At 41.4% G+C, this 26,261-nt stretch overlaps 1 protein-coding gene across 1 annotated transcript in view; it reads left to right on the top strand.

Annotated features, from left to right (window-relative positions):
• The window catches only part of LOC141110101 (alcohol dehydrogenase 1-like), a 114,382-nt gene that overhangs the window by 25,344 nt on the left and 62,777 nt on the right, over positions 1 to 26,261 (top strand). The window contains exon 2 of the mRNA XM_073601322.1: positions 24,326 to 24,427. Coding sequence (XP_073457423.1) covers positions 24,326 to 24,427 — 102 coding nt within the window. The remainder of the gene's footprint in view (positions 1 to 24,325; positions 24,428 to 26,261) is intronic.

Raw genomic sequence — 26,261 nt, 5'->3', positions numbered from 1 at the left:
TATACAGCAATACATCAACTGTGGCACAAACTATGTGATTTACCAGATCACCTGTATTTAATGCAGCCTCCAATATGTAGGTTGTACCACACGTCCTTTGAGAGCCCGTATAGGGGAACTTTACTGTGACACAAATAACCCAAATGCTAGAAATATTTTGAATGCAACACGTCACTTTAGAGAATGTCATCAGGGCGATCTTTCCTCATTTCGCTTCAGAGGAATAGAACGGTTGTCTCATCACTCGCCCAGAGGAGGTGACAGGGAGAGAAGGCTACTGGGGAGAGAAGCATGGTAGATTTTTAGATTAAAAACTAGATCGCCTCGGGGGTTAAACCTGAAGTGGGATCTGGACTTGCACTTACATTAAGAATGCCTCTCCCCAGAGCCTCCTCTCTCTCTCTTCCTTTCTCTCTTCTGGGTTTTTTTTCACATACCTGGATTATTATTTTCCTTGTCAAAAGAAGTTTATTGAGTATACAATGTTATAAAGATACATAAAGTAAGTTTACAAGGATCTATAAAGTAAGCTCATTGTTTTACAGTAGGGTTTATATAGGTAAATATCATGAAATTTCAAATATTAAACATTGGGTTCACGTAAACCTAAATTAAAGATATATATCATTTCCTTAGTTACTTTTGTAGGTATTTAAATGATTTATACCTACTATACATATTGTTTACAAGTAGAGTGTATATAGGTCAAATAAATTCTGATAATGAGCTTTAATCGTAAGGTGGAGAAAAGGAAAGAGAAAGAAGAAAAAGGGTTGAAAGGTAGAGGTATGGTCCACAAGGTTGTCCCGCACGTCAGTTTATTATTCTTTTTAGTTCTCTTTGAAGCCTTAGAATGGGTGTCTCTGTAAGTCATTTAATCTGTTACCATGGCAACAGGACAGAGTCATTGAAGTTTGACAGGAACTGTTGTTTTATCCAAGGATGCCAAAGTTTTTCAAATTTTGGAATTTGATTTTGATCGATGGCTACCATCTTAGCATGGGACATTGTATTATTCATTCTGTGAATTGTTTCTGCTAGTACCAATGTAGGAGATTTCCATGCCTTGGCCACTGTTTGTTTTGCAGCCGTTATTAGTTGGATCATAAGTTTGAATTGAGAGAGTGTTAACCATTCCGGTTTTAGATTAGGTAAAGTTAAATATGGATCTGGTTGTATTATTTTTTTAAATATTTTAGATGCAATCACGAAGACTTCCTTCCAGAAGGTTTGGATTACTGGGCACGTCCACCATATGTGTAAATATGTGCCTATTTCTGGGCATCCTCGAAAACAAAGAGTTGAGGTATTAGGTGAATATTTTGCCACTCTAGCGGGTACAAGGTACCAGCGAGTTAGGACTTTATAATTTGTCTCCAGTGCTAAGATGTTGGGTGAAGATGACTTAGATGTGAGCCATATGTTAGACCAGTCCGTGTCTTCTAAAGTTCGTCCCAGGTCCTCCTCCCACCTCTGAACGTAAGAGGGTCTATTAAGATTTGCTACTCCATATAATTGATTATAAAGTGATGAAATTGTACCTTTAGCAAATGGATCTTTTGTACAGATTGATTCAAAAATGGATAATTGGGATAATGGTGTATCCCCCTTTAGGAATGGTGTATAGAAATTTTTGATTTGGAGATATCTAAATATCTCAGAGTTTGGTAGATCATATTTTTCTCTAAGCGATGGGAATGAAAGGAATGATTTAGATGCTATGAAGTCATTTAGTGTCTGAATGCCTGATGTTGTCCAAGCTTTAAAAGAATTTGGGTAGATCCATGCCGGATAAAAGGCCGGATTTCTGATAAAAGAAAGGAGAGGATTGTGTGGAGATTGTAACTGATATTTGGTTTTTAGTTTATCCCAGAGAGATAAGAAGTGTTTAGTTATGGGATTATGAATTTTAAAGCGGTCTTTAGATCAAGCCATAATAAATTTGATATTAATAGAGGGTCATTTTCTGAAGCCTCTATAAATACCCATAATGGGATTTCCTGTTTTGCATGGTATTTGGACAGACTGGCCAAATGTGCTGCTCTGTAGTAGTTAGTAAAATTAGGGTATCCCAGGCCTCCTTTATTTTTGGGAAGATGTAGTGTGTGTATAGGTATACGTGGTTTAGAAGAGCCCCATATAAACGAAGTTGCTCTTTTTTGTACTATTCTCAAAAAATAGGAAGGAATTGGAATAGGGAGGACTCTGAATAGATAAAGCAATTTGGGTAGAATAGTCATTTTGATTGCATTAATCTTCCCTATCCAGGATAAAGGAAGTTGCGACCATTGTTTTATTAGATTTGTGATCTGTCTTAATACAGGAGGATAACTGGTTGAGAATAAGTCAGAATGAGATGCTGTTAAATGAATTCCAAGATATGGGATTGATTTTTCTGCCCATGTGAATGGGAGTGCAGCCCTAGCCGGGATCAATTCCATGTTTGTGAGTGAAATATTAAGCACTAGGCATTTCTTAGGATTAATCATAAGGCCGGATAGGGCTGCAAATCCATCAAGAGCTGGTATTAAGTTAGGACCAGAGACCTGTGGTGATGATAGAAAAAGTAATATATCGTCTGCAAATATACATAATTTGTGTGTAATACCTCCTACTTCAATGCCAGTTATAGTTTGGTTTGTTCTGATGTATTGGGCCATGGTTCGAGTATAAGGGCAAATAATAAGGGAGATAATGGGCAACCCTGTCGTGTACCTCTTTCGATATTAAAGGCTTCAGATTTGTATCCAGTATATTTTATATAGGCTTTGGGTTTATTATATAATGTTTTGATCCATGTTAAAAAGTGGGGTCCAAAACCCCATTTTTGTAATGAATATTGCATATATTGCCAGGATACTGTGTCAAATGCCCTCTTAATATCGAGAGATAGAAAACATAAAGGGATTTTCCGTTTTTTAGCAATATATGCCAATAACACTGCCCTGCGTATATTATCGCCTGCCTGTCTATTTGGCATGAAGCCTACTTGATCTCTATGTATTAATTTTCCTATAATGCTATTGAAGCGTTTTGCTATTATTTTTGCTAATAATTTAATATCGAGGTTTAACAGAGAGATAGGCCGATAATTCACACAGGAAGTATCATCAGAAAGGGGTTTTGGGATCATACAAACAATTGCCATTAGTGTTTCTTGCCGAAAAGAATGTCCATCTAGAAGTTTGTTAAAAGTTTCAGTGAGAATGGGAGAGAGTATTTCTGAGAATGTTTTATAGTATAAAGCCGAGTAGCCGTCTGGGCCTGGTCTTTTGTTAAGTTTTAGGTCTTTTATGGCGTCAGCAACTTCATCTATAGTTATAGGCTCATCCAAACTGCTTTTTTGATTCTGAGATAACTCAGGTAAGGTTATTTTTGAGAAGAAGGATTCAGCTTCTGTAGGATTAAATTCATTGTTTGTCTTGTATAAAGTTGCGAGATGTGAGTGAAATTTATGGACTATTTTAACTGGATTACAAGTGTAAACATTTTTTGATAATTTCAAACGTATTGGTTTGAAAGATTTGTTAGTTGAATTTAATGCCCGAGCCAAATATGTACCTGGTTTGTTTGTATTCATGTAGAAATTGTGTTTGGAGCGTTTGAGGGATTTATCAACTGACTCAGTGAGAAATAGATCGTATTCCAATCTAGATTTTTCCAGATAAGATTTTGTACTCTGAGATGGATTATCTTGAAATGATATGTAGGTTGCATTAAAATCGAGTTCTAGTTTTTTGCTAGATTTTTGCGTTCCCGTTTAAATAGTGCCATTAGTCTTTGTATTGTACCACGCAAGACAGGCTTATGAGCTTCCCACAGTGTTATTGGGGAGATGTCTGTTGTATTATTAATTGATATGTATTCCTTTAAAGCTTGTTCAATGGCCATCTGATGTAGTGGGTGTTTGAGCATTATGTCCGGTAAGTACCACGTTGGGTCATGCGCTTTTGGTATGGCTGAGGCTATAGTAGTGTATACTGCATTATGGTCAGACCACGGAATCGGAATTATATCTGATGCAATAATTTCTGGTATCATTCCTATTGTTAGAAAAATATGATCTATTCTGGTGAAAGTTTGATGAGGGTGCGAGAAATAAGTGAATTTCTTTTTCATTGGGTTACTTTCTCTCCATGAATCTACCAGATTGTATTTGGAAAGAAGTTGAGAAAAAGGTAATCTAGAGGTTATTTTGGATGGTGTAAAAGGTGATTTATCTAGAAATGGGAGGAGGACCTGGTTCGAATCCCCACACATTATTACTGTTCCTATTTTGTGTGTATTAATCACTTGTAATATATGTGAGAGGAATGGTGTAGGTTGTTTGTTAGGAGCGTAGTAGGAAATCACCGTGATTGCTGTATCCATTATATAACCCATGAGTATCAGGTATCTACCTTCTGGGTCTTTAATTTCTGATGATAAGGTGAATGGTGTGGATCGGTGAAATGCAATTAGAGTTCCCCTTTGCTTGGTACAGGCAGAAGCCGTGTAAATTTGTTGATAAAAAGGAGAAATATATTTTGGAGTAGAATCTTTGGTGAAGTGTGTTTCTTGGAGGCATACTATGTGAGCCTTCTTGTTATGGAAAGTACGGAAGGCTTTGGTCCTTTTTTGAGGGACATTTATTCCCTGAACATTCAGGGAAAGTATATTCAGTGGTGCCGTGGCAATAGATCAAATAGTTTTGACTTACTTTTTGTTATGCAGAGCTGACTGCGCAGATCAATCTGTGTGGACTGAAGAGATGAATAGCTAGAAAAGAAACCAGTGAATTCTGGAGTAAAGAGTAAACAAAAAACATATGAGATTAGATGATACATTGTATAAATTATTTTTTGCAAGTAATCACAATTTACCCGTGAAAGAGAATAAATATCTCTCTCAGGGGAATAAGTGCCTTCGTCACACTCCCACATAATATGGTTGGGAGAATGAGGAGGGCTAATGGGGGTACACGGATCTTCCGCTTACAGGAGAGAAGTGCTATGTCAAAAGACATCAAAATGATGTTTCATTAATTGGAGTGCAGAATATAGTTTTTGTTGAAATTATTTATTCCAGGGTGGTTGTATATGGTTAGTCTTGCCCTAGGCTAAATAATTCAGTTAGAAAGGTACTGTTAATAACTTTGGTATTGATGAAGATAGTTTGAATTATTTTGGGATTTTAACCCTTTTAGAGTAAACAATTACATATTTTATTCATATGTAACTGTTTAGATATGTTAACTCATAAAATTGAGGTTGTATTGCTTCAGATTAGAATAAACAAAAACATAATTCTAGGAACTAGTTAGGTAATAATATATTTGTTTTAAGAAAAGAAAGAAAAAGCTTCCATTACTTCTGGATTATTGAACATATTTGTCCTAAAAAGTATTAAATCTATTGTTATTACCTGATAATATATAACTGAACAAGAATTTCCTTATTTCACTTATATATTCTAAGGCTATATGAATCAGAAGTAATAAGAAATATAACTGGAATGTAACATGATCCCACACAGTGTGTGACTATCAGAATGCAGTTACATTCAGTTATAAATATAGGTTTTTTTATAGAGAACCATCTCTTAGTATAATAAATGAAGAGATATCAGGAATTAGGATGTCAGTCCATTGAATCTTCTTGGTCCATGGATGATGTGGCATAACGGCCTCTTTTGTGAGAATGATGATTCCCATTTTGTTCTGAAATTTTCTGGGTGCTGCCTGAAGGTGAAGATGATGCCATTCTTCTGCGTGTGGGAGTGTTGCTGCTTGTGGGTTCTGTCAGATTTAATTTTAAAAGGGTTTGTTGTAGTTCATCTGCTGATCTGCTTCTGTAAATTGTACCTTGGTAGTTAAATCTGACTGAAAAGGGGAAGCCCCATTGATACATAATGTTGTGGCGTTGCAGTTCCATTAGTTGGGGTTTCATGGATCGTCTTTTAGTAATAGTAAGTTGGGATAGGTCAGCAAAAATTTGATAATTGTGTCCTTGAAAATTAAGTTCCTTTTTTTCTCTTGCAACAATTAGTATTTGTTCTTTCGTTCTGTAATAATGAAATTTTGTGATTATATCACGTGGGGGTCCATCTTTCTTTTTGGCTGTGAGGGCTCTGTGTACTCTGTCCAGTTCTAAACGTTCAATAGGGATATCTGGCTTTAGTTCTTATAATAGAGCAGTAATAGTAGATTGCAGGTCTGTCACAGTTTCAGGTATTCCCCTTATGCGCAAGTTTGAACGTCTGGCTCTATTTTCGTAATCTTCGAGCTTAGTTTGAAGTATTAAATTCTCTTTTTTTAATTGTTCCAATTCTGTTATATTTTCTTGGGTTGTAATTTTAATTTCATCCATTTTTATTTCTAAGGCTGCGGTGCGGTTTCCCAGCTCTCTTATTTCTTTGGTTAGGCTTTTTGTTATTTGGTCTGAGGTTTATTTTAAAGCCTTATGAAGCATCTTTTCAAATTGTAATAATATTACTGGGGATACTGAGGAGGCTTGTGGAGAAGTTTGTGAGAGGATTTGTTCTGTATCTGACTCAAATGGAGAGTCTTGCTGTGACATTTTCTGTCTGTGAGAGCGCCCTGATGCTGTATCTTGTGAGGTGACTGGAGCTGCTTCAGCTGCAGTGAGTGCCTGTGAGCTCTTTGTGAGGTGATTTTTATTTCTGCCACGGTTTCCTCCCAGTACCATATTTCCTGCCCAAACTTTCACAGTTTGTTCCCTGGGGCAAAAAGGTTCAAATGGATACCTTTTGAGCCTGCAGGCTCCGCTTTGTCCTTCTCTTCTCTCCTCAGCGGTGTGGAGCTCTAACAATGCATGTCTGCTCCGCTAGGCTCCACCTCCTGCCCCCCTGGATTATTATTTTCATAAATAATATGAAGAAATTTTAAGAGCAACAACCGCAGTACGGATCATTTTTTCTACATTACTCTACTCAGCCAGCGACTGTGGATCGAGCACCTGGGAGCTCTGCTATCTATATGGTCAGGGGTGGACTGACAACTCATGGGGCCCCCGGGCAATAGGAGATCCTGGGGCCCCCTGTCCCCGCTCATGTGTTCCCACCCACACTCAAGCCACACCCACACAAATCCCCACCTACATTTTGCACTGCTCACACTACATGCGTTCGTCACAGAATTACATTAAAGAAAGTGCAACAATGGTACCTTTCCAAAATTAAAGTGATTGTAAAGGCTCTTTTTTTTTTTTTTTTTTTTTTAAATAACAAACATATCATACTTGCCTCCACTGTGCAGCTCGTTTTGCACAGAATGGCCCCGAACCTTGACATCTGGGGGTGGCTCTCGCGGCTCCTCCCCACATCAGATAACTCCCTAGGAGAAGCGCTCTCCCGGGGGGGGGGTTACCTTGCAGGTGGGCTCCCGTGTCCAGCATTTGCGTCTATAGACACGTTTACATACATGTGCTCATCCTACATAAAGCTTTTCATATAGAGCATGTGTGGGGATCATGGGGGTGCTTTACATTTTTTTAAATTATTTTTATTAACTTTATATCATTTTCACTGATCACCAATGTAAGGAGCATTCTTCCCACTGATCACCAATGTAAGGAGCATTCTTCCCACTGATCACCAATGTATAGAAACATTCTTCTCACTGACCACCAATGTAAGGAACATTCTTCCCACTGACCACCAATGTAAGGAACATTCTTCCCACTGACCACCAATGTATAGAAACATTCTTCCCACTGACCACCAATGTAAGGAGCATTCTTCCCACTGAACACCAATGTAAGGAACATTCTTCTCACTGACATCCAATGTATAGAAACATTCTTCTCACTGACCACCAATGTAAGGAACATTCTTCCCACTGACCACCAATGTAAGGAACATTCTTCTCACTGACATCCAATGTATAGAAACATTCTTCTCACTGACCACCAATGTAAGGAACATTCTTCCCACTGACCACCAATGTAAGGAACATTCTTCCCACTGACCACCAATGTAAGGAACATTCTTCCCACTGACCACCAATGTATAGAAACATTCTTCTCACTGACCACCAATGTAAGGAACATTCTTCTCACTGACCACCAATGTAAGAAACATTCTTCTCACTGACCACCAATGTAAGGAACATTCTTCCCACTGACCACCAATGTATAGAAACATTCTTCTCACTGACCACCAATGTAAGGAACATTCTTCTCACTGATCACCAATGTAAGGAACGTTCTTCCCACTGACCACCAATGTAAGGAACATTCTTCTCACTGACCACCAATGTATAGAAACATTCTTCTCACTGATCACCAATGTAAGGAACGTTCTTCCCACTGACCACCAATGTAAGGAACATTCTTCCCACTGACCACCAATGTAAGAAACATTCTTCCCACTGACCACCAATGTATAGAAACATTCTTCTCACTGACATCCAATGTAAGGAACATTCTTCCCACTGATCACCAATGGAAGGAACAATCTTCCCAATATTTATTTAATCCATATTGAGCACTATATTTGATTGGCTGCTTCTGCTTGGCACACACGCACAATCACAATCACGCACATGATGATGAAGTCATCATCATGTGCGATTGTGCGTGTTTGCCAGGCCTAAGCAGAAGCAAACAGCCAATCAAATATAGCGCTCAATATGGATTCAATAAATATGCATAGCCATAGATATCATAAATGACTACAGGAGATAACCAGAGACTGCGAATGCGACAACAGGAGATAACCAGAGACTGCGAATGCGACAACAGGAGATAACCAGAGACTGCGAATGCAACTACAGGATATAACCAGACTGCGAATGCGACTACAGGAGATAACCAGAGACTAGGGATGCGACTACAGGAAATAACCAGACTGCGAATGCGACTACAGGAGATAACCAGAGACTAGGGATGCGACTACAGGAGATAACCAGAATGCGAATGCAACTACAGAAAATAACCAGACTGCGAATGCGACTACAGGAAATAACCAGAGGCTGCGAATGCGACTACAGGAAATAACCAGAGGCTGCAAATGCGACTACAGGAAATAACCAGACTGGGGATGCGACTACAGGAAATAACCAGAGACTGCGAATGCGACTACAGGAAATAACCAGAGACTGGGGATGCAACTACAGGAAATAACCAGAGACTGCGAATGCAACTACAGGAAATAACCAGACTGCGAATGCGACTACAGGAAATAACCAGACTGCGAATGCGACTACAGGAGATGACCAGAGACTGGGGATGCGACTACAGGAGATGACCAGAGACTGGGGATGCGACTACAGGAGATAACCAGACTGCAAATGCGACTACAGGAAATAACCAGATTGCGAATGCGACTACAGGAGATAACCAGACACTAGGGATGCGACTACAGGAGATAACCAGACTGGGGATGCGACTACAGGAGATAACCAGACTTTGGATGCGACTACAGGAGATAACCAGACTGCGAATGCAACTACAGAAAATAACCAGACTGCGAATGCAACTACAGGAAATAACTAGAGGCTGCGAATGCGACTACAGGAAATAACCAGACTGCGAATGCGACTACAGGAAATAACCAGACTGCGAATGCGACTACAGGAAATAACCAGAGACTGCGAATGCGACTACAGGAGATGACCAGAGACTGGGGATGCGACTACAGGAAATAACCAGAGACTGCGAATGCGACTACAGGAGATGACCAGAGACTGCGAATGCAACTACAGGAAATAACCAGAGACTGCGAATGCAACTACAGGAAATAACCAGACTGTGAATGCGACTACAGGAGATAACCAGAGACTGGGGATGCGACTACAGGAGATGACCAGAGACTGCGAATGCAACTACAGGAAATAACCATAGAGTGAATGTTACAACATCTCAAAAGATATATAAAGATAGGTAATCGCAGTAAATGCTTAGGTATGTAAAGGAGTGAACGCTTAATGGCAAGCAATGGGTTAATTAAAAAACAATTATGCATAAAATACCGTATTCAAAAAATATTCAAAAAATATACAATAATACTACAAAGTGTCCCAGTATATTGAGTGTGTAGCTCAGTAGGGACGTATTGTCCGTTTGTGCAAATGCTGGAAGGAAAGACGTCCAATATTTATATTTACAATATAAAATTTTGTACAGTAAATCGGTCATGGAAAGGCCAAAAGTTTTTATCTGCGTGTCCACACAGCAAGGGGTGGTTTGGGTCCCCTGTATTCATCACTGAACATCATCCATTGCGTCTGAATGGCAGGTTGGCACAGATTCGATGTAAACTCTCAGGTGGCCTTTTTTGAGTCAGAATTGTGTATTTCAATCTTCAAACTCTTCATATCTGTAGATGGATCAACAAGGTCCCATGTGTAAACTTGGTCTTCTGTATTTAATTTCAACTGCTGTTATTTTTAAAAGATCTTCAGTTAAATCAGGATATAGCTTTCTGTAACTGATTATTTCCACAGTGCAGCCCAGACGTCGGAGACCCTCAAATCTTCCATCTGATTCTGAGATCTCCTCAATAATACCAAATATTGTCTCCAGTGTGCACAGAGTTTGGTTTGTAGAGATAGCTGAGCAGAGATCATCACAGCACAGTAATGTCGTCTTACAATTATAAAATCTGCAGTGTGATGAGCGATCTCTGGATCTCCTCCTCGAGTGTGATGAGCGATCTCTGGATCTCCTCCTCGAGAATCGAGGAGGAGATCCAGAGATCGCTCATCACACTGCAGATTTTATAATTGTAAGACGACATTACTGTGCTGTGATGATCTCTGCTCAGCTATCTCTAGATGTTGTAACATTCACTCTATGGTTATACACTCTAAGTTTTGAATTCTCTTTCACAGAGATCACTATTACTGTATTAGCGCCACACGTTATTATTATTTTTACACTTGCAACGGTCAGATTGTTGTGTTGGCTGCTTCATTTCAGTTTACTCTGGGAGTTGGCGCAATTTCTACACCTTCTTTTTACAGGAAATAACTAGACTGCGAATGCGACTACAGGAGATGACCAGAGACTGCGAATGCAACTACAGGAAATAACCAGACTGCGAATGCGACTACAGGAGATAACCAGAGACTAGGGATGCGACTACAGGAGATAACCAGACTGGGGATGCGACTACAGGAGATAACCAGACTGGGGATGCGACTACAGGAGATGACCAGAGACTGCGAATGCAACTACAGGAAATAACCAGACTGCGAATGCGACTACAGGAGATAACCAGAGACTAGGGATGCGACTACAGGAGATAACCAGACTGGGGATGCGACTACAGGAGATAACCAGAGACTGGGGATGCGACTACAGGAGATGACCAGAGACTGCGAATGCAACTACAGGAAATAACCAGACTACGAATGCGACTACAGGAGATAACCAGACTGGGGATGCGACTACAGGAAATAACCAGACTGCGAATGCGACTACAGGAGATAACCAGAGACTAGGGATGCGACTACAGGAGATAACCAGACTGGGGATGCGACTACAGGAGATAACCAGAGACTGGGGATGCGACTACAGGAGATGACCAGAGACTGCGAATGCAACTACAGGAAATAACCAGACTACGAATGCGACTACAGGAGATAACCAGACTGGGGATGCGACTACAGGAGATAACCAGAGACTGGGGATGCGACTACAGGAGTTGACCAGAGACTGTGAATGCAACTACAGGAAATAACCAGACTACGAATGCGACTACAGGAGATAACCAGACTGGGGATGCGACTACAGGAAATAACCAGACTGCGAATGCGACTACAGGAGATAACCAGAGACTAGGGATGCGACTACAGGAGATAACCAGACTGGGGATGCGACTACAGGAGATAACCAGAGACTGGGGATGCGACTACAGGAGATGACCAGAGACTGCGAATGCAACTACAGGAAATAACCAGACTACGAATGCGACTACAGGAGATAACCAGACTGGGGATGCGACTACAGGAAATAACCAGACTGCGAATGCGACTACAGGAGATAACCAGACTGCGAATGCGACTACAGGAGATAACCAGAGACTAGGGATGCGACTACAGGAGATAACCAGACTGGGAATGCAACTACAGAAAATAACCAGACTGCGAATGCGACAACAGGAAATAACCAGAGGCTGCGAATGCGACTACAGGAAATAACCAGACTGCGAATGCGACTACAGGAAATAACCAGAGACTGGGGATACGACTACAGGAAATAACCAGAGACTGCGAATGCGACTACAGGAGATGACCAGAGACTGGGGATGCGACTACAGGAGATGACCAGACTGCGAATGCGACTACAGGAGATGAACAGAGACTGGGGATGCGACTACAGGAGATAACCAGACTGCGAATGCGACTACAAGAAATAACCAGAGACTGCGAATGCGACTACAGGAAATAACCAGACTGCGAATGCGACTACAGGAAGTAACCAGACTGCAAATGCGACTACAAGAAATAACCAGAGACTGCGAATGCGACTACAGGAAATAACCAGACTGCGAATGCGTCTACAGGAAGTAACCAGACTGCGAATGCGACTACAGGAAATAACCAGATTGCGAATGCAACTACAGGAAGTAACCAGAGACTGCAAATGCAACTACATTAAATAACCAGAGACTGCGAATGCAACTACAGGAAATAACCAGAGACTGCGAATGTGACTACAGGAGATAACCATAGACTGTGAATGCGACTACAGGAAATGACCAGACTGCGAATGCGACTACAGGAGATAACCAGAGACTGTGAATGCGACAACAGGAGATAACCAGACTGCGAATGCGACTACAGGAAGTAACCAGACTGCGAATGCGACTACAGGAGATAACCAGACTGAGGATGCGACTACAGGAGATGACCAGGTAGCCAGTTTTAAAATTCAAACTTTCAGCAATGCACAGCTATACAGGGGGATAAACAACATTTCCAGGGATGCTTTAGCAAAAAAAAAGGGGTCTACAGGCCGGGTATCTACGGTAGGCAGAAGGACCTACCTGACCAGTCGGGCTCACCTCCCGCTCTCAGAGGTCCGGGGGCGGGGCTTTCGTCGGTAGGGGGCGGGGCTTTCGTCGGTAGGGGTGGGGATTTTTGAGGTCCAGAGCGGAGCTCTCAGAAGTGCAGGAGAGACGCTCTATACAGACTCAGACTACATGAGGAGGGGCGGGGCAGGGCAGGGTCAGAGCGTCAGTGGAGCTCCCTGCCCCACCCCTCCCTGCTGACAGAGCCTCTCTCATTCTAAGCCGAGGTCTACTCTGGCAGCGGGCTGGCCGCGGCGACCGGGAGGACGGGGTTTTCGTGCGGTGCGGCGGGCGGCTTTTTTCCGCTGCTGACTGAGCAGCTCATGGGGCCCCTCCTGACGTCGGGCCCTCGGTCGGTGACCGAGTGACCGAATGGTCAGTCCGCCCCTGTATATGGTGTATGGGTAGTAGCACTGACTTATCTGTTTATACTCTGGAGTAACACTGCTTTTAATGTACACCTGACATTCACATATTTACATATTTTTAAAAGCAGTAAATTATTAGGGATGGTTCCGATGTTCGAGTCAAACGTAAGTTCAACTCAAACATCGGGTGTTCATTTGTTCGTAGAGCAAACCAACATATAGAGAGCTCGTGGCATGTTTGCCCACCGCAGAGCGCCCAATAATGCACTGCGAGATTGCAGTGCATTGACGACTGCTGATTGGCCATAGCATGTACCTGACCTGCATGCTTTAGCCATTTACAGCATGATGTGCTGTCAGAGCTATGACTGGCCAAAGGCTGAGGGTCTAAGTCCACGCCCCACACTATATAAGGCTGCTGCTTATACAGTGGCCGTATATAGTGAAGGAATGTAGATTAGGCAGGTAGTTAGTGTAGTGTGCAGTCAGTCAGTGTAGTATATTTATATATATTATAGTTATTATAGAATATATAGTGCAGTTAGTGTAATATATATTATACAGTTCAGAGTATATAGTGCAGTTCGTGTAGTATATATAATACAATTCAGAGTATATAGTGCAGTCCTTGTAGTATATATATAATACAGTTCAGAGTATATAGTATAGTCTGTATAGTATAAATAATACAGTTCAGAGTATATAGTATAGTCTGTATAGTATAAATAATACAGTTCAGAGTATATAGTGCAGTCAGTGTAGTATATATAATAGAGTGGAGAATATAAAGTGCAGTCAGGGTAGTATATATAATACAGTGCAGGGTATATAGTGCAGTGCAGTGTAAATAATACAGTGTATTAAAGTGATTAAGGGGAACCCTATGACAGAATTAGGAAAAAAATGGCGTGCCCCCCCCCCCCCAAAAAAAAATCCATATGGGTCTGGTATAGATTTTAAGGGGAACTCAACGCCAAAATTTAAAAAAAACAGCATGGGGTCCTTCCCAAAATCCATGCCAGACCCTTATCCAGGCAAGCAGCCTGGCAGGCCAGGAAAGAGGGGGGCGAGCGAGTGCCCCTCCCTCCTGAACCATACCAGGCTGCTTGCCCTCAATATGGGAAGGGTGCACCCTCCCCATATTGAGGGCATGAGGGGGTCCCTACGCCAATTTATTTTTAAATTTTGCCATTCTTTTCCTTGATTTTTCTTCTATATTGCCGGAAGCCGGCAATACATTATAACTGCAAACAAGTTTAAATGACATTTTTTCCTTTAGAAATGTCATTATTGCTGCGGCACTGTTCTACACATCGCACAGATGCGCCATTTAATTTTTATTGTTTCACTTTAAGCATTATTAAAGTGCTTGTAAACCCTAATATGAAAACTCATATATGCTTTCTATTATGCCTACTGATTAACCACTTAAGGACCGGAAGGATTTGCCCCCCTAATGACCAGGCTATTTTTTGCAATATGGCACTGCGTCACTTTAACTGACAATTGCGCAGTCATGCAACGTTGTACTTAAACAAAATGTATGTCCTTTTTTTCCCACAAATAGAGTTTTCTTTTGGTGGTATTTGAACACCACTGCGATTTTTATGTTTTGCGCTATAAACAAAAAAAGAGCGTCAAAAACAATATTTTTTACTTTTTGCTATAATAAATATCCAAAAAAATAAAAATGTCTTCATCAGTTTAGGCCAATATGTATTCTCCTACATATTTTTGTTTAAAAAAAAAATCGACATTTATACAGCGATTAGAGCTAAAAATAGCCACTGCCCCCGACCACAACGCACACAAAGACTCACGTTTTTACCATTGGCATGAATCCTTATTCTGCATTGTTCAGAGAACATTGCATACCCGGATTATTTTACCATTCCTGAGGATGGGAGATTATCTGCAGAGACACGCCATAACCCCTCCACGTGCTGATCAGATACACAGAGCGACACAAGCATACATCCCCCCATAACCGATAACGTCTTTGCAGAGTGAACACATCCCCCCCAGACGATCGTCTGTGCATTGCACAGGGGCCATTCGCTGGCGGACATATCCCCACTCTGCAAACACCTCTCTGCAGCCTTAGGAAGCTTTCCACTGCCAGACGGGTCTCCACTGGCATCAGTCTGTCCCAGTCCGCTCTTTAGAGCGGGCTGCAGGAGAACTAATACTGGGAGACACTGTGACAATACATATTAAATGTGAATAAAAGTGTAGCGTTAATATGGATAAGTAAACTGAGGGTAATCAGAATATAAATCTGTATGTGAAAAAGTGCCTTAAACACTGATGTGACACTCAAAAGCTCAAAGTGAACAAAACAATATATGTAATGAAACATATATCAAGTTGCACCAATGCGATTGTGCACAAAATTGAAGTTGCACAAATCACTTAAAACTTGTGATATATAAAACAAGTATTCAAATGTAAAGTGTGACAAAATAGGTATTAGTGATACCTGTGACAAGAATATAACTCCAAGTCTCAATGAGTCTCACATCTTCAATTGAATGTTCTAAACCAGTAGCATATGTCCAGAATACACATGATACAAAAGTGTGAGCTTTCAATAATAAATACGAAAAATGTATGTAAAGCAGTGATAAAACACTCAAAGTGCAAAAAACTAAAAATAAGTGAAAATAAGTGAAAGTAATTATGATGAAAAAAAAGAAATAACAAAAAAAATAAAAATAAAAGGAAGCTATGCATCAGCTCACTATATGCTAGTAATCCTAAAGATCACCAAATGCCAAATGTACAGACATGGATGGATAAATGCTAGTATGAACAATACATGCCTAATGTTTCAAAATAATGAATATTATTTTTAGTTTTTTGCACTTTGAGTGTTTTATCACTGCTTTACATACATTTTTCGTATTTATTATTGAAAGCTCACACTTTTGTATCATGTGTATTCGGAACATATGCTACTAGTTTAGAACATTCAATTGAAGATGTGAGACTCATTGAGATTTGGAGTTATATTCTTGTCACAGGTATCACTAATACCTATTTTTTTACACTTTACATTTGAATACTTGTTTTATATATCACAAGTTTTAAGTGATTTGTGCGACTTCAATTTTGTGCACAATCGCATTGGTGCAACTTGATATATGTCTCATTACATATATGGTTTTGTTCACTTTGAGATTTTGAGTGTCACATCAGTGTTTAAGGCACTTTTTCACATACAGATTTATATTCTGATTACCCTCAGTTTACTTATCCATATTAGCGCTACACTTTTATTCACATTTATACTATACAATTGGTCTGATTGTTGTGTTGGCTGCTCACTTTTCTTAGAGTTGGCGCGGTAATATCATTATATATTTTTAATACATATTAAATACATCTTAATAAAATTTCCTCAACAGTCCCTCCTCTTTTGTCACATGCTCCCACGTGTCCCTGAATGAATCTTGATCTTCTTCTTACACCTGGAAATAAATCAGTTCTTACAGTCCATGTGAGTCCATAAAAAGGAAAACACGGCTTGACTTGTAGACTCTGTTCTTCAGGGGTGATGACTTAGAGGAGGACATGAAGGCCGGTCGGTCTGGGATCCTCTGTGTCTTGTACATGGGTTGGGCTTCGGGGCGTCTCATCTCAGCGAGGAAGATGTGGTCATCTGCTCGGGCCCTGTTCATTTGTCCAATTAGGAAACAGTAGCACATCATCACAGTATATAGAAGGAATAGAAACAAAAACAACATGAAATTTTTTTCCCCTACTTCCTTCAACCATGATCCGCTGAAAAATAAAATATCCCCAAAGATTCCCAGACTCTTAAAAGGATTCCAACCTTCACTAGCTATAGCTCTGGCTCTGGATCCCTTGCAGGGATCTAACCTTATCCATATGGGCCTGAACTTTGTCACTAGTATCTCCGATCAAGGTATAATAATCTTTACCTATGAATTCACAGAAACCCCCCTTGGATGCCAACAGATAATCATGGGCCATCTTTTAATATAAGGGTCTTGATCTGCCGTTGTTCCTGTGGGCTCTTCCTTGCAGCTTCAACAGTTTCATTTACCATCCTATCCACATTGTATGAGAAGTAGTTCAATTGTTTCATAAGCTCAAGCCCCCACCCTGTACAAGAAGGAAACCATGCCCAGACCTGGTTGGGGTTGGTGAACAATTCCCTTCTAGCTGTCCCTGCCATTCTTATCTTCTCTTGCGCCATCAGATCTGCACGATCGGCCGCAACATAAGATGCTGGGATGAGTTTCAGCAGGACGCATGAACCTCTTGTATTAGCTGGAGTTATCTTATAAGCTGTAGAACCGCTTAAGTACCAAACTAGAGTTGAAGCACACTTGTGCACTACCTAGTTGTCCTGATACCCAAACTGGCAAGAACCAGAGCTATTGTTAAAACTGTAACTAATTTTACCCTCTAGAAATGTATTGTTAAGTTCTATTGACAAGTGTCTGTTTGGAGTTTTTACTAGTTTGTCAAAACCCTTCATACCAATATGAACATCATATATAGCATGTATCGCTGTCATCGCTGGGGTACTAAAGCTCGTGGAGATTCTGGGTAGACCCAGCAATTGGTCCTGTCCGCTTTCTTGGCTAATTGGAGAATACAATAAGCTAAAAATATAAATAAACAAAGATACTCCTCTTCTTTTGGTGTAGTTGAGCAGCTATTAGCAGTGGCTGGCATTGATCCCGTTGTCTTGTCCATCAAGCTTCTTTACAATGACCCAGTCACCTGGTTGGAAAGAATGTAAGCCGGTTATTGTGTCAGGGTCCAGGAGGGACTCATGAACCCTGTGGTGGACCTTTTGAAGTTCACGTTACAGTGACTGCACCTACCCCATCAGCTGAGAATGTAGGCAACAGCTGCTGAGGAAAGTACAACCCTGTTTTTGGTTGACCTCCAAACAAACCTCATATGGCGATAACCCAGACATGTGGGAACTCAATGACTGTAGTCACTGCATAACCTGTGCGTGGCTTACCATCTGGGGTGTCATACCTGGAAACATTGCCAAAAAAAGGTTCTTAGCATCTGGGATGGGAGCCTCCTTCACCAGACTGCTGGTTGCTGATTCAAATTCCATCAAAGAAAGACAATCGTGGAACATGTCATCCTACTAGGTCACAAACTTGTTTAAAATTAGAGAGTTTATTAATATTCATTTGAAAACTGTCATTCTCACCATTATCCCTCCCCATTTTCTTCCTCAGTACAAACCAGAGGAAGAGACGCATGGTTTAGAATGGTGCAGAAAAAAAACAATGAAACAATAAAACAGCCTATTATACTTTTACCTTCTCTTAGGCGTGTGTATTTATAAAAGACATTTACCTCCAGCACGGCTAGTTTAAAACACCTAAACATTTTCAAAAAAACATTATCAAAAAATATGGGGATTTGGTCACACCATATTGCTATATGGTGCTAAGCCCACTTACTGCGACAAAGTACCCCATGATTATTTTTTGATAATGTTTTTTTGAAAATGTTTAGGTGTTTTAAACTAGCCTTGCTGGAGGTAAATGTCATTTTTGCATGTGTGCGCTGTAATATTTTCTTCTACTGTACGGTCTTATGGCTGCACCATCTTTAATGCATCTTTTAGGGTGTGCCCCCCAAATATCTTGTTTGTCTATTGTATGGATTCTGACCAAATCCCTTTGGGTGAGGAGCACCCCACTCCCTCATTAAGTACCTCTCATTAGTGTCCACTTGTGTCATGGGTGGTGAACTCAAGATTCTCCCATTTTAGAAGAGTGTATTGCTCTCATGGTTTAGAGAAGCAGGATCTCCCAATCTATGGATAGTATAGGACCCACTGATTATGGGGTACTTTGTCGCAGTAAGTGGGCTTAGCACCATATAGCAATAGGGTGTGACCAAATCCTCATATTTTTTGATAATGTTTTTTTGAAAATGTTTAGGTGTTTTAAACTTGCTGGAGGTAAATGTCTTTTTTGCATGTGTGCGCTGTAATATTTTCTTCAATTTATACATGTGTACATGTGTATATGTACATACACTTTCAGAAACTCACTGGACCTGAAAAAGATGCTTATAAACAAAAGTTATTACTCTATCCTTCATCTTTAACCTGCAAAGAATGGCAAACAATACAACATTTGTGTACATTGGTAAATTGTCACTGACATTCCTCAAAACCGACAATAACAAAACCCTCTGTAACTCTTACTTTCACGTTCCTACAAAAATACAACGGCCGAGGCACGTAGGAGGGCCGCCGCAGTGGGTTCTCAACATATTGCTACATACAAACAATGAGAAGACTAAAACATGAGACAAACATTTAGCTACAAATGTGAGGGAGATATTTCATAGTTTCCAAAACAAAAATAAAAACAACCAGACGGAATGCTGCCTTCACTCTTTTAACAATAGAAAAAAATTCAATGGGAAAAACACGAGAGCGGCTCCAAACCTTGCATGGACCAGCCACACAAAGTTCAAAAACAGGCAGGATAATTTTAACCACACAAGCGTGTACTACACATCCAACCCACTCATAATTACAGATTTCTGAAGCCACAGCTGAGCTACATCCAAGGTATTTTTATTCTGGAGTCTCGTACCTCCAGACATCAAATAGTACCTTCCAAAGGATTACACCTTACTGTACCCTCTGACCATACATGGCAATCTTTAAAGGGGTCTCATGTCCAGAGTCCCAAACCCAGACCTCATTTGCGGTGCAGCTGTCTGACTGGTGTGAAGCTTCATTTTTTTCCTCGACACTTGGACGGCACATTTCATATGACAATTTGAATCGCTTATGACGTGTCCTGCGTCCAGGGCACCCTCGCACTAGTTTTCGGAGCAGTACTGCCTAGTGCCCAATCGTATAGTACTGGCACCCAGCGTTTCCCGATTATTATACATGGCCTCTGGTATGCTAGAATCTACTCCTTACATTTACATGCTCTCCAACCGACTATCAGCAGCCCTATAAATGTTCTTCAGACAAACTACAAAGCACAATGAATTCCTCCACTATTAAAAACAATATTATGGCTTCTCTCTGTAGCTAGATGTTACAACAATAATGTGGATGCCTCCCATTTACTCTCTAACCAAAATTATATTACAGTATAAAACTTTGTAAAACAACCGGAATTACATTTTAAAACCAAAGTGATTTCCATCGTCCCTCCAAACACAAGTCCCTTTGTGTCCACATGTTTGTTTCAAAAGACCCCAAGCCCCTCCCACCAACTTCCTGTTGATACATCACATCCTGCAAAGAACTTCCTGTTGCATACATCACATCCTGCAAAGAACTTCCTGTTCTCTGCTCAGCTGTAAAAACCTATCCAACTGGTTTATTTACATATCAATGGACAGGAAGGGGGAGGGGGGGGATGGCTTCCATGAACTTCATATTATGTCTATTACACAAAAAATAGCTATGGCTACCCCCTCTGGACTTTATAACATCATATGGGAAACTTCAACATCTCTAAAAAACTTTTTGTCCAAGAAAGGGTGGGAAAAATCCCCATATTGCAAATGGGAGGGAATCCCCCTTGACTCCCATATCCTCTGGGCAGTCAGACCACTGAAACTCAGGCAAAAAGATGACTCAACCTCACTAAATGCTGAAACCTGGCCCAAAAGCAGAGCAATTCCACTCAGAACCAAAACTCAGCAGAAACTAAATGGCAGTTGCAACAATTGAAAATCAGACCGTGACAACATGGTGTACAAAAACCAGACTACAACGAAATGGCAGATGACAACGACATCATGGTGGATGAAATCTGGACTACAACAAAATGGCTGATGACAATCGGGCCACAACAACATGGTGGATGAAATCCAGACTACAATGAAATGGCTGACGAAAATTGGACCATGACAACATGGTGGATGAAATCCAGACTACAACGAAAAGGCCGGTGACAATCGAACAGAGGAGGTGCCTCAGGGATTTTATGGGCAAAGGATGAAAACCAGATGAGAGAGTAGAGGACGTATGTAAAAAAGTAATACAAAGTTAATTACAAAAAGCATATAAATACATCAAATAAATTATTATATGATAATACATACAATACAGCTAGGTTCTGGAGCACATGATTGGTCTCATAGTAGGAGGCCAACCAGGGTGCATGGGTTCAGAAATCCCAACATGTTTCGGAATATATGATTAAATGTTTAATTCCTTCTTCAGGGGATGATTTGGAGCAAGCTGTATGTAGTAACACAACAGCAAAAAAATCCAGTCAGAAAAACGTATATATGTATACAGTGGTACAATATAGGTATGCGGATATATAAACAGAAATAGGAAACAACATAATGCATATAAGGGGCAGGCATTTGGAATCTGACAATACTTACAAGATGACTAACTCAAGTGAATTGTAGTACACCATCAGGATTCACTTTAGGTAGGATTTGCATCTCCGTATTGTCCCATCGCACATTGGGAAACTCTGAGGGTATATAGAGAATGTATATATCCTCAAGCCACTAATGGCATGTGGTTCACCGCAGTAAAGTTTTGTTGAATGCATTGGGGTAGAGCAAGTAGGGCATAAAGCACACCTGCCAACTAGGTAGCGGAGCCCATGAGGATCGGTATAAATGCAGACGATCCTGGACGCAAAAAATGTATATGAATATATGCATAAAAAGATGGTATAGTTACCTACTGGGTATCTAGTGTGCAGAGACAGAGACACACAATGTGGATGTGCTAGTTATATACGTTTCATGCTAGCACATGCACACAGGTACATATATAGGAGATTTATCATGATATAGGCATGGTAATGTTTAACAGGTAAGTGACCTGTATAATACAACAACCTAACATTGTCTTAAAACAGTAAGCAATCAAAAGCAATCAAACTATCATATGCAGAAAGCAGGACTTACGTAGGACAGCCGATGTGAATGGAACTGCCTTCCCTGTGGGATAGTGTGATCCTGGCTGTGCAGCAACTAGCTGGCAATGTACCTGGGTTATTTGTAGGTAAAGAAGTCCAGTGGTACACGCCCCAGGCAGGGAAGAAATTCAATGCCTGGTGCAAATAGGTGTCAGGTGACCGGAGGGCCCATCCTGAAATTGACGAGCCTCTAACGATCAGCTGTGTCACCAACGTTAGACGATCCCCCAGCCAAGCGGCATCCGGCGTTACCGCACACGTGGCGCGATGATGTCAGACATCGCAAGGCCGCCGACACGCGAGATGGGCGGTACGTCCCAGTCAGAGTGGAAAAAACAAAGCCGTGCATGTGCAGTTCAGCGTAAAAGTGCAAGTGCAATTGCTCTAATGACAGGGACTACAAACATGAGGCAAAGGGACTCAAACGACTCCTATTAGAAAGAGGATACATTCACAAATGCCTGAAAAAGGCATTCAATTGGATAGCCAACACAAATAGACATGATTTACTATTCTCCAATAAAAAGGATGAATCTACCTCTAATGAATACACAAGAATCATCACTACATATTCCAATGAACATCCTGAAGTTAGACAAATTTTTAGTAAATACTGGCATGTCTTAGCTTCAGATCCCACGATAGGACCGTTCGTTCCTCCAGTTCCCCCTGTCACCTTCAGACGAGCCACCTCTGTCAGTGACATTCTAGTTAAAAGTGAAGTCAGGGGTTCAACTAGAGGTGACCCATGCAAACTTAATAAAATTTCCACAACAGCAGGTACCTAGAGGTGTCACAGTTAAAATTTAGGATGTCATGACAGAAAAAGCTTTGGCACTTCCTAAAAGGACCGAACCTTGCCTGCCCTTTTTTGCCTCCTGCACATTCCTTTTGGCCAGTGAGGCTGCGCATCATAGTAATTGTCAATAGAAATGTGTGGTGGTGTACCTGGCAGAACTTAGACAACCTGGCAAATGTCCATGACAGCAAGGTTTGTTTGGCTGCTGCAGGTATGTACACAAATCTCTAGGTACCTACAGTACACTTCATACCTCTGAAAGTTTGCCCTTCTTTACCCCAGTGAGCCTCTTTAAATAGGTGTGACCGTCAGTAGACCTAACTAAACGTCTTGTTGATTTATTCTATGCAAACTGGCTCACTATTTCATTTAAAATAACAAACATGTTCTGTGCAATGGTTTTGCACAGAGCAGCCCCGTTTCTCCTCTTCTGGGATCCCCTACCAGGGCTCCTGTTTTCTTCCTGTGGCTGATTGCTCCCATAGCAAATTGCTTGTTATGGGGATACTCGCGCAGGCTCAATCCCGAGCCGCACTCTGTGTGTCTATTGACACACAGAGTGCAGCTCAGCCCTGCCCCCTGCTCCCTCCTCACTGGCTTTAAATGACAGCATCAGGAGCCAATGGCGCTTGTTGCTGCCTCTGAGCTTATGAGGAGACAGAGAGAGAGCAGCAATGCTTCTGTCATGCACAACGCTGGATAGGGATCGGGCTCAGATAAGTATAAGAGAAGGCTGGGGGAAGGAGAGCTGCACTCAAAAGGTTTTTTTTACCCTAATGCCTTTAGAACCACTTTAAATGTCTTTATTAATTGAGAATAACCTCCATAAGCAAGCATGGGGGTATTGGGACAGTGATGGTTAATTCCTTAACTGATTTGCCTACATTACAGTGAAAATATTTTTGCCATGGGCTTCTGCAATTAGTACATTAGCATTGCTCTTTCAACAGCTGTATTGAATACGTTACCTATTGTCTGGTGCTACCATATTATAGGATACCATACGTTCTGTATTCATATCATTAGCTGCATGCACTTTATGTTTTACTTATAGCATTAGCACAGTTATCAGCCCCATGGTATGATCTTTGTCTGTTTCCAGTAGTCTGCATCGATGCTGATAATTGTATTATGAGTTCTCACACCCATGTTTTATCCCAGTGTCACTGACAGATACCCCCTATTCTTCAATTTTGTTGTATTGCCCATAGGTAATAAAATGCAAAGCAGCTGTTGCCTGGGCCCCAAATCAACCACTTGATATTGAGGAGATTGAGGTACAACCACCAAAAGAAAAAGAGGTTCGGATTAAGGTAATTTTTTTTCTTTTTAATCTACAATATTTACATAATTACATATCAGGGTTGCCAACCGTCAGTAAATTTACTGACCGTTTGTAAAAAATCAGTGATTTTTACAGCTGTCACTAAATGACAGTTAGGGAAATTGTATGGCAGTAAAAATCAGTCCTGTTTTCAGGCAGATTAGTGTTGGCTTGGCAAGTGTAAGAAAGAACCCCTTGACAGCTTGATACAGCACCAGCAGCCACTTATCCAGGCAAAGTTTGGAACCAGTTGGGATTATTTTTAACCACCTACAGACAGCTTGTCGTCGTTATACGTCGGCTGTTTGAAGAGGGATATCGTTGGTATGGCAGCAGCTACCTGCCATAACCCCGGTATCCTCTTCTTCAGCGGGCGGTTCAGATAAAAGTGGTCTCTGTGGCAGATTCGCCACAAGATAACTTTTATCGGAAGCGGGAGAGGGCCCCCCCCTCTGGATTGTTTTTTGGTCTTGGAGTGTCTGAGAGGTGAACGCCGGGCCAGGCAGGGTGATAAGTGGGCCACAACACTTAGCAGCCCCTACAAGGGGTACCACCACATATACAGTATCTCACAAAATTGAGTACACCCCTTACAGCACTGAAGAAATTACACTTTATTACAATGTAAAGTAGTGAGTGTAACAGTGTAAATTTGCTGTCCCCTCAAAATAACTCAAAACACAGCCTTTAATGTCTAAACTGCTGGCAACAAAAACACCTTGTCCCCATGTTGATGGGGACAAGGGCCTCTTCCCGACAACCCTGGCCGGTGGTTGTCAGGGTCTGTAGGCAGGGGGCTTAATAAAATCTGGAAGCCCCCTTTAACAAGGGGGCCCCCAAAACCAGCCCCCCCCCCCATGTGAATGGGTATTAGGTACATTGTACCCCTACCCATTCACCCAAAAAAGTGTCAAAAAGTAAAAACCACACAGACAGTTTTTGACAACTCCTTTATTAAAAAAAAAAAAAAAAAAATGTCCCGCAATGTCCATCCATCTAAAATCACGCCGCCCGACGGATCCGAAAAATAGAAAAAAATTAAAAAGCACAGCATAGGAGGCTTTCTGGCGACTGCTGTCTCTTGGCTTTGACAGCTAGTATATAGGCAGGGGCGGGGCCACCCAGTGACATAACCAAGCAACCCCGCCCCTTCTGTCATGTGACATTGGTGGGGGCGGGGTCATCCGGTCACGTCAGCAGGTGGCCCCGCCCTTGCCTATATAAGTGCTGTCAAAGCAAAAAGACAGCAGTCGCCAGGAGGCCTCCCAGGGAGGCGGAGTTTTTTCGTCTTTTCTATTTTTCGGGTGCATCGGCTGGCGTGATTGACAATGGATGTACACTTTTTTTTCTTTTTTAATAAAGGAATTTTCAAAAACTGGTTTTTAATTTTTGACACTTTGTTTGGTGAATGGGTAGGGGTACAATGTACCCGATATCCATTCACATGAGGGGGGGGCAGGGTTCTGGGGGCCCCCTTGTTAAAGGGAGGTTTCAGATTCCGATAAGCCCCCCACCTGCAGACCCCGACAACCACAGCCCAGGGTTATCGGGAAGAGGCTCTTGTGACAATATGCTTTGGGATGGGGGGCACAGAGCCCCCCTGCCCCAAAGCACCCACCTCCCATGTTGACGGCATGTTGCCTGGTATGGTTCGGGGGGGCGCTCGCTCATCCCCCCCTATCCTGACCTCCAGGCTGCATGCTCGGATAAGGGTCTGGCATGGATTTTGGGAGGGACACCACACCAATTATTTTTTCTTTGGCGTGGATTTCCCCTTAATATCCATACCAGACCCGAAGGGCCTACTATGGATTGGGGGTGGG

This window comes from Aquarana catesbeiana, linkage group LG01, assembly GCF_042186555.1.
Source record: "Aquarana catesbeiana isolate 2022-GZ linkage group LG01, ASM4218655v1, whole genome shotgun sequence".
NCBI classification, from domain to species: domain Eukaryota; kingdom Metazoa; phylum Chordata; class Amphibia; order Anura; family Ranidae; genus Aquarana; species Aquarana catesbeiana.
Note: the sequence above shows the minus strand (reverse complement) of the source record. Positions and strands in the feature narration are given on the sequence as shown.